At 38.3% G+C, this 10,236-nt stretch overlaps 1 protein-coding gene across 1 annotated transcript; it reads right to left on the reverse strand.

The window, feature by feature from the left end:
* Positions 1-7,314: 7,314 nt before the first annotated feature.
* Positions 7,315-9,529, reverse strand: LOC127093231 (thioredoxin X, chloroplastic). The gene is made up of 2 exons (XM_051032135.1): positions 9,076-9,529; positions 7,315-7,712 (listed from the first exon to the last, which is right to left on the reverse strand). The coding sequence occupies exons 1-2, from the start codon at positions 9,412-9,414 to the stop codon at positions 7,506-7,508; spliced, it is 546 nt and encodes a 181-aa protein (XP_050888092.1). The 5' UTR covers positions 9,415-9,529; the 3' UTR covers positions 7,315-7,505.
* Between the last annotated feature and the right edge of the window lie 707 nt (positions 9,530-10,236).

The raw sequence follows: 10,236 nt of genomic DNA on the forward strand, positions 1-10,236 counted from the left end.
TCCACTGGTGCAGATTGATGTTATTCTGGGTATGAACTGGTTGGTGTTTAACCGAGTTTCTATCAATTGTTTTGATAAGACGGTGGTCTTTCCTGAGATTGAGGAGGGAAAGAGTTTGTTTCTATCCGCAAGGCAAGTGAATGAAGAAGTAGCTGATGGGGCAGAGTTGTTTATGCTGTTAGCGACTTTGGAGGCTAAAGGTAAACTGGTGATTGGCAATCTAGCCGTGGTGTGTGATTTTCCTGATGTGTTTCCGGAAGAGGTGAATGAATTACCGTCAGAGCGAGAAGTGGAGTTCTCGATTGATTTGGTACCTGGTACTAGGCCGATATCGATGGCTCCGTACCGTATGTCTGCTGTTGAGTTAACTGAATTGAAGAGTCAGTTGGAAGATCTGTTGGATAAGAAATTTATTCGTCCGAGTGTGTCACCGTGGGGTGTACCAGTGCTATTGGTTAAGAAGAAAGAAGGTACTATGAGGTTGTGTGTGGACTACAGGCAACTGAATAAAGTGACGATCAAGAATCGGTATCCTTTGCCGAGGATTGATGATTTGATGGATCAGTTGGTTGGTGCAAGTGTGTTCAGCAAAATAGATTTGAGATCTGGGTATCATCAGATCCGTGTGAAAACCGAGGATATTCAGAAGACTGCTTTCAGAACAAGGTATGGACATTATGAGTATTCTGTAATGCCTTTTGGTGTGACTAATGCGCCTGGAGTATTTATGGAGTACATGAATAGGATTTTCCATCCGTACCTAGACAAGTTTGTGGTGGTGTTTATCGATGACATTTTGGTGTATTCGAAATATGAAGAAGAGCATGCTGAACATTTGAGAGTGGTTTTAGAAGTTCTACGAGAAAAGAAGTTATTTGCTAAACTATCCAAGTGTGAATTCTGGTTAGAAGAGGTTAGTTTTCTTGGTCATGTGATTTCAAGAGGTGGTGTTGCTGTTGATCCTTCTAAGATAGAAGCGGTATCTAAGTGGGAAGCTCCGAAGTCTGTTGCTGAGATTCGAAGTTTCCTTGGTTTGGCTGGTTATTATAGGAAGTTCATTGAGGGATTTTCTAAGTTGGCGTTACCATTGACGATGTTGACTAGGAAGGGGCAAGCGTTTGTTTGGGACTCAAAATGTGATGAAGGTTTCCAAGAGTTAAAGAGAAGGTTAACTACTGCTCCTATTCTGATATTACCGAGTTCGTCAGAATCGTTTGAGGTTTACTGTGATGCTTCATTGTTGGGTTTGGGTGGTGTGTTGATGCAGAATAAGCAGGTTATAGCTTATGCTTCGAGACAGTTGAGGGTTCATGAGAGGAACTATCCGACGCATGATTTAGAGTTGGCAGCTGTGGTATTTGTTCTGAAGTTATGGAGGCATTACTTGTATGGGTCAAGATTTGAGGTTTTCAGTGACCATAAAAGTTTAAAGTATTTGTTTGATCAGAAAGAGCTGAATATGAGACAGAGAAGATGGTTAGAGTTTCTGAAGGATTATGACTTTGGTTTGAATTACCATCCGGGTAAAGCAAACGTAGTGGCTGATGCATTGAGTCGGAAATCATTACATATGTCTATGCTAATGGTTAAGGAATTGGATTTAATTGAGCAGTTTAGAGACTTGAGTTTGGTGTGTGAGAGTACTCACAATAGTGTTAAATTGGGAATGTTGAAGTTAACAAGTGGTATTCTGGATGAGATCAGAGAGGGTCAGAAATCCGATGTGCTTTTGGTTGATAAGTTGACTCTAGTGAATCAAGGTCAAGGTGGCGAATTCAGAGTTGATGAAAATGGTATTCTGAAATTTGGTAATCGGGTGTGTATTCCGGATGTTACTGAGCTTAAGAAGAGTATTCTTGAGGAAGGACATCGTAGTGGGTTGAGTATTCATCCTGGAGCTACGAAGATGTATCACGATTTGAAAAAGTTATTTTGGTGGCCGGGAATGAAAAGAGAAATTGCGAGCTTTGTTTATTCTTGTTTGACTTGTCAGAAGTCAAAGATTGAGCATCAGAAGCCGTCTGGGCTAATGCAACCGTTGGCTATTCCAGAGTGGAGGTGGGATAGTATCAGTATGGATTTTGTTTCTGGTTTACCGAGGACAAGTAAGAATTTTGAAGCCATTTGGGTGATTGTTGACAGATTGACGAAGTCGGCTCATTTCATTCCGATCAGAATGGATTATCCGTTAGAGAGATTAACCGAGTTGTATATTGAGAAGATTGTAAGTTTGCATGGTATTCCGTCTAGTATTGTTTCGGACAGAGATCCTAGATTTACATCAAAGTTCTGGGAAGGTTTGCAGAGAGCTTTGGGAACTAAGCTGAGATTGAGTTATGCATATCATCCGCAGACTGATGGTCAGACTGAGAGGACAATTCAGTCACTAGAGGATCTGTTGAGGGCTTGTGTTCTGGAAAAGGGAGGTGCTTGGGATTGTTATTTACCTTTGATTGAGTTTACCTACAACAATAGTTTTCATTCGAGTATTGGTATGGCACCGTTTGAAGCTTTGTATGGTAGGAGATGTCGGACACCTTTATGTTGGTATGAGTCCGGTGAGAGTGTTGTGGTTGGACCGGAGATTGTTCAACAAACTACGGAAAAGATTAAGATGATTCAGGAGAAGATGAGAATTGCTCAGAGTCGTCAGAAGAGTTATCATGACAAGAGAAGGAAGTCACTTGAGTTTCAAGAGGGAGATCATGTGTTTCTTCGTGTTACTCCGATAACTGGGGTTGGTCGAGCTTTGAAGTCAAAGAAGTTGACACCTCGATTTATTGGTCCTTATCAGATTTTGGAGAGGATAGGAGAAGTAGCCTATCGTATCGCTTTACCGCCGTCACTTGCGAATTTGCATGAGGTTTTTCATGTGTCTCAGTTGAGGAGGTACATTCATGATCCGTCGCATGTGATCCAAGTAGATGATGTACAGGTGAGAGATAACCTGACCGTTGAAACATCACCTATGAGGATTGAGGATCGAGAGTTGAAGCAGTTGCGGGGTAAAGAGATTGCCTTGGTGAAGGTAGCTTGGGGAGGACCAGCATGTGGCAATGTGACTTGGGAACTGGAGAGTCAGATGAAAGAGTCTTATCCGGAGTTATTTGCTTGAGGTATGTTTTCGAGGACGAAAACTCTTTTAGTAGGGGAGAGTTGTAACACCCCGAATTAAATAAGAGGATTATTTAAATTAAGTTAATAATATATTTAATAATTTAATTAAATAAATTGAATTATTGGATTATTATTATTATTATTTGGAATAATAATTATTTGGAAAAATATATATATAAGTTGGAATAAGGAAAAAGGGTTTCAATTGTTGGTAAAGAGTTTTCACGTGAAACAGAGAAGCGGCTGAAAGGTGAAAAGTGGAAAAGGGCAAGAGGAAGAGCTAGAGAGCAAAGGTTGAAGAACGGAAAAGCTTGAAGCTCGAAGATTTGCCGGATTGTTCAGGTAAGGGGGGTTTATCGTCGTTTGATGGGTATTATAGATTAACATGTCATGGGTAGTGATAGCCGTTGAATTGACCCTAATTGGGATTTAGAATGCTGAGAAAATTGTGATGATTAAGTTGTATGAAAACTGAAATTGAATCGATAATTGTATGTGTCGTGATTTTCCAATAATGTAGCTTTTTACGGAAGTTGAATCGGAGGTCCGGAAGTCCTCCAACGGCGGAAAATGCGGAGAACTCTGCATTCTGCCTTGTGTTAGCGCAGGAACTGCTGTTTCGTCTGCGTTAACCGGTTAACACTGTTATATTTTGTGGAAATGTGTTGTTTTGCCTGCGTTAACCGGTTAACCCAGGGCGTTAACCGATTAACACTGTTGCGTTTTGCCAGAAAATGTATTTTGTCCTGCGTTAACCGGTTAACCCAGGGCGTTAACCGGTTAACACTGTTGGAAATTGGAAAATTTGATATTTTAATGTTGTGAACATAATTGGTGATTGGCATATTCTCGTTGATTTCGATGAGTAATTTTGTTGAGTTTATGTTATGAAGTGGTGATATAAATATGTTGATAAGTTGTGTTAAGTTGTTGAAAATACTGAGTTGTAGGCTTGATGAGCCAACGTTGATTTTAAGTTGATTATGTTGAAAACATTGTTGTGTTGCTGTTATTATTATGTTGTCGGAATTTAAAGTCGTGTATGCCATGTACATTCATATGCATTAAGTCGGAGCTTTGCTCACACCACGTTGGCCTGGATTGGCAAAAATCGGAGCTTTGCTCACACCACGTTGGCCTGGATTGGCAAAATTTTAAGTTGAAAGTTGAAGGCTTATGCCTTGATGCCCACTAAACTGGCAATGATTTTAAGTTGGGAGTTTTACTCCGAATGGTACCACATGCATGACGAGTCGAGTCTCATTTGAGTTGCATTGTATGTTGTTGTTGAGTTGCAATTTATGTCGTTATTGAGTTGCATTTTACGTTGTTATTGAGTATGATGTTTGAGTTGATGTGCCGTTACTGAATGCATGATACGATTAGGGTGATTAACGTGTAAATTTACTTAACATAACATGATAATTTATAATGTTTGTTATATCGATTGAGGAACTCACCCTTACAACTATTTTTCAGGTAACGAGCAGTGAGTGAGTAGAAGCTAGTGCCTGGAGTCTAGTGTAGTCTACGTAGTGGGTCGTGCTCTGATAGATGTAACATCGGGACGGGATGTTTTAATTGTTTATTGTTGATTGTTGAACCTTTTTACCTGTAAAACGTTATATGTTTTGAATGGTTGGTTGATTCTATCCGCTGCGAATTTTGCAAAAATGTTGTTTTGATTAAATAAAGAGCATGACAGTTATTATGGTGTGAAATGTTGTGTGACACCCTTGGTGCATGATTACTCTGATATATATATATATATTTGTTGTTGTTATTAAATAATTGGGGTATTTTAGAAGGGTGTTACATTAACGACCAATGAAACTTCAATCCATGGCAAAGCTTTGTAAGATCGGAGTGTCGCAAATGGAAGCACCGCCATGACCATGTCTTAACTGACGCAGTCATGCCAAATGAAGAAAAAACAAGTCGTACTTATATGGCTTGGTACATATCGGTTGGTTTTCAGTTCATCGCCGAGGATATGTACCTGTACGACCCACGTCAACAAACTTACACACCTGACACCTCAACATCAAACCCCAACAATAGTGTCAGACCGGATACACGCAACCCCTTGTCCGTCAAACGTTTCGTTCAACCAACACACAAACATACAACCAAAACATGTCATACACCCAATCCTAATACCAAGAGCATACCTCATACCACCACCAACAAATTGACCATCAACCTGAGACCCAACATCGCTTCGCACACACCACATCACCTTACCAAAGCCGCCTTAGCCAGAACACCCAACGATCATTCAACACCAACCGCCCCTCCTCCTACCATAGCCAAGAAGCCCAAACCTCACAAAACCAAAACATCCAACAACCCTATCTTTACCAAACACCCCAACAACTTTTCCTCGACGCATCATTCACACACATGTCTCCCATCAACTGTCTCGGTCGCCCACCAATGAGTCAACCACAACCAACTACTCTGACATGAGTCATGAACTCAGCTACGGCGGTACACCCTCGATGCATACTGAAGACTATGCTTAATTGTATGACTACCTAAACAGACCATCTCCGTAGTTGGTAGTGACGCTCCTGGCCCCTCAAATGTTCAAATACTAGTGGTGAATCATCAACGCGGGTTAGGGTCACGAGTTAGGGTAGCTAAGGGATGTGGGACCGGAGGTCGGTTAGGTGATCTCGGTCATCACCATTAGGCTTTTTGTGTACATGGAAAATTTTATTAATATCAATTGGTCCTATTTCAAATTTGTGTATCACGTAGACCATTTAGCAAAAAAAATTGCATTTTACACTGAGGTGTCAATCCAATTGGCGCATCCTCTCAAGTAATACACTGGGTGCCAATCCAATTGACGCCTCCATTCAATTTTTAAGAGAAATCGTCAATTGAATTGGCGCCTCCTCCTAAAAATGGGATAATTTGGGAATTTTTTTGAAACCGGTGGTATTTTGGGAATTTCCTTGAAAAAGTGGGTTATTTTGGTATAAAAAAATCCATCTGGTTCGACCGATTTAATAACTATATATTTTTATTATATAGACTGATTTACTCAACCGAATTATCCAATTTAATTTGATTTAATCATGCGGTTCGATCATGAACTCAATAGTTTGACTAATGAATCAATTACTTAATACCTTCACCTATTTGATGACCGGTTTAATTTTTAAAATTCAAATTTTAAATGACTTAATCCCTTCACATAGTTGATGACCGGTTCAATTTTCAAAATAGTAAGTACGTCTCGTATAAAAATCAATAAACATCTTTTTGAAGCAATTTTAGGATAACACGTTTTGGTATAATCTCCTTTGTTTATAAGGGAAATCATGTCAATTTGGAGTAACTATTGGAAGGTAATTAATGTATAATTTAGGATTGAACTTGGACAAATATTTACGCTACAAGAGAATTTGATTGCATTTTTTTTGTCTTAAGCCTCTAGTATCCATGACAAAGCGAATTGATTTATACTAGTAAAGTATGGTTGGAGATTGTTCCAATGATGATGTCTAAAATATAGTGAGAAACATAATTCATTATTGTACGAGAAGGATACACCAAACAAATGAAAGAAACCATACTGAGTTGCTCTATTCCCCACACAAAGTAATAGCCAGTAGTTACCCAGATAGTTTTCCAAGGAACAAGATAACTTGGATTTATATTAAAGGAACAAACATATCAAAGAACCAAACTTTGTCACTGTTTGGTCTTTTCTTCTTCTTTGATGGTTTTGCGCTCATCATGACCGTTTTCATGGCCATGATCTTTCTAGAGACAAAGAAATGAGTAAAGTTTGGAAGTCACATTAATTCTGGACAAAGGTTGTTCCTAATGTTGACACAGTAACCAATAATGATCGAAAAGTCGTTGCTCAAAGTCGAACAAATGTTCCCATCAACAATGCACATGGATGAAAAACAAAACTTGATTATAGAATCACTTAAAAGAGGTTGACTTGTTATGTTTTTTGGCATCAAATTTCAAACAACAAATTATGATGCTTTACAAGCTTAATTAAGTTAAGCAATAAACACGCATAAACACCAAAAGCACTCTTTTCCTGCATAAGATTTTCAAGTGCAACATTGAATACATTATACAGATTCTATGCACAGTGAATACAAAAATTTGATTGATATTTTTTATGAATGATTTTGATTGATATTTATCAGTATATCAAAGAGGAGCTTCAGCAGAACCTTTCTTTACCATTAATATATGCTGTATTTGCAGCTTCAGAAATGATACAGATTGTACAACAGATTGGAAATGTAAAAGCCTATTAAACCATCATACCATATATGGAATAGAAACAGGTCTGCTTCCATGTTACTAATTTTCCAAAAAAATGTCACAATTTGGAATCACATATAGAATGACTATGTAACTGATATTGATTCTAATAAAACATCGACATGATCTTTAAGTTTTGCCTTTGTAATCGCACCTTCCTTCCTGCTTTGCGGGACTTCCTGCCCGTTCCTGAAGAGTATCAGAGTTGGTAATCCATAAACTTTATACTCTTTAATTAGCTGAGGGTTAGCATCATGATCAATCTTAACAACTGTTAATCTGTCTTCATATTCCTGCAATATGATGAATAAGAGTATTCAGTTGAGAAATATTATGATCTCAAAGAACACTGACAAGTTATAATGCATTCTAAACTTTTGTCAACATTAAATTGCAAATAATGTCGTCAGCTTCAAGTATATATACACTACAAAGTAGTCAATAGCGGCGCTATCCGGCTATAGCAGAGCGAATGTCGACAGCTATGGGAAGAGCCTTGGCGGTGCAGAACACTATAGCGGTTGCTATAGGGTAAATAGCAGGATAGCGGAGTAAAGTGGTTCCTGGCCTGGAGTGGTTTTTAGTCCGCTATCCTTTTTCCCCTCTAAAAAACCGAAATTACCCATGTTTTAAAGGTAATTTTGAGTTTTACAATGTTTTGAATATTTTATGAATAGTTATTTGTTTAATTTACAACAAATATATGTTTATAAGTATTATAATTAATTTGTCCAAAAAATGATCAAAAAGGGCGGTCATCGCGCTATACGCTATCCCTCTATCCCAATTTTAAGATCGATTGCTCCACGCTGCTATCCAGGAATGATTACTCTTATCTATTAAATTTTGTTGTTTCGTCTTGAAAGTCCTATGTTCTAATGACTCAAAAATGCATTAACCTAAAAAAGATAAACAACTAACAAAGCTTCCTAGTAATGGTCCGCAAATCCTAACTCAATGGGCAAAAAGACGATATTGCTAGATTGGATGCTATTACCAGGGTTCGAACCTGACGATATTCATAGGTTGGACACTATTACCAGGGTTCGAACCGGTACTCACGATTGTGTGTGTGAATTTCTAGTGGTTGATACCACTTCGTCTAGATACCCAAAAAAAGCATCCTAGCAATTAGCATTTGTTTGGTTTGAGTGTAGGGATGCTTTTTTTTCATCATCCTGTTCTAAGCATATCCCAAGGCCCAAAAGGACCATCAAGCAGTAAAAAGCTTGGAGCAGGTGATCCCTCGTTCATCCGAGATCAGACAATTCCTCCCTCCAGAGTTTATCACCGTCTGATTAGATTCAAGAGTTACACACACAACCCGCCTCACCTCTCGGTTTTAACCACTCTCACTGTATAAAGAAGAATGCTCGTAATTTCAAGATTTAAAACTCATTATCCCTCTCACATTACTCTTTATCCGCCGCATCAGAAGCACAACTCCACCGCAGCAAGGCATTACCACACCGATCATATCTAGTTCTGAACCGAACACATCCGAATGAATAGTAACAGTGATTTTCTCTATACTAAAAATTATAGATTCATTTCAAAGTATACCAGAATTTTCCACATACATTAATTATCATAATCAACAAAACATCAGTGAATCAAGAACATCGAAAATTAGTAGAGATAGAAAGAGAGAAAGACCTTAGCTAGGGCTTCCATAGCGGGAGTGATCAAACGGCAAGGACCGCACCAAGTAGCGACGAATTCAACAAGAACCGGACGCTCAGATTTCAATACGGTATCCTCAAACTGACTCTCATCGATTTCCGTGATACCGCAACTCACTGTAAACTTGGGAACCGCAGAGGGAGAATTCGAGAAACTTCTTTTTCCAGAGTAGAGTCTATGCCTGGAGGAGAATAAGTGAGAGCGTGGGAAGAGAAGAGATGAGGTTACGGAGATGGAAGAAGAAACTGTACGAACCGGAACCGCAGGGAGAGAGAGTGAAAGTGATGCTGAAGTGGAGGTGATAGTGTCCATTGTAATAGTTTGGTTGGGTTTCAATGAAGCCGAACCAATCCAAGTAGGAAATGATAGATAATGAAGAGAATAATGATTTTCTAATACGAGGACCTATAAATTTCCCAGATAGTATTAATTTGTGGCCACAAAAGAAAATACTCCAATTTTGTAAAGTTGTTTAACCGCAATAAATATTCTACGACCAGATTTACTTGGAAAAATAAAAAGGCTTAAGTAGTACTAATAGTATGTTTTTGTTTTTAATTCTTAAATAAATATAATATGTTATGTGATTTCGCAATTCTATTCAAATCTTTCTAATATGCCCTAACATAAAAACGTGTGCATTCACCATTGACGACTTAAGCATCGGAGATAAAGAAGAATGTGGGTTGTTATATCGTTGAACGAAGTCTGAATCATTGGTCGCAGATAGCTCGAATCTACCAAGAAATTTGATCGATAGTAACTTTTATTTCTCTTATATTCATTTTTTATCTTTCGGGTAATAATTAATTCAATATTGTCTTTCACCACGGAGGAGAGGTTGCTAGAGACAAGACCATATTTTATAGAGGTGTGGTTCAAACAATTGTCTATAAACAAAATTCTGAAAAAATGGAGTGTCATAGAGGTTCTTAATTTGGTATTGGATGAATCATTTATTGAAGTTAACATGGACGATCGAGCTTCACATGTTGTGATACATGCTTTGGGCAATAAGACTGACGAGCATTTATATGTTGAGACATCAACGTAAAAGTAATTGAGTCTTAATGCATTAATTTGAATGAAAGCAGTGAATTAAGTGATTGAAAAGAGGAACCAAAATGAAATGAT

This window comes from Lathyrus oleraceus, chromosome 6, assembly GCF_024323335.1.
Source record: "Lathyrus oleraceus cultivar Zhongwan6 chromosome 6, CAAS_Psat_ZW6_1.0, whole genome shotgun sequence".
NCBI classification, from domain to species: domain Eukaryota; kingdom Viridiplantae; phylum Streptophyta; class Magnoliopsida; order Fabales; family Fabaceae; genus Lathyrus; species Lathyrus oleraceus.

Coding starts and splice junctions, on each gene's coding strand:
- LOC127093231 (XM_051032135.1), bottom strand. CDS start 9,414: ATGGACACTATCACCTCCACTTCAGCATCACTTTCACTCTCTCTCCCT. Junction 7,713..9,075: donor CTATGGAAGCCCTAGCTAAG/GTCTTTCTCTCT, acceptor ATCATATTGCAG/GAATATGAAGACAGATTAAC.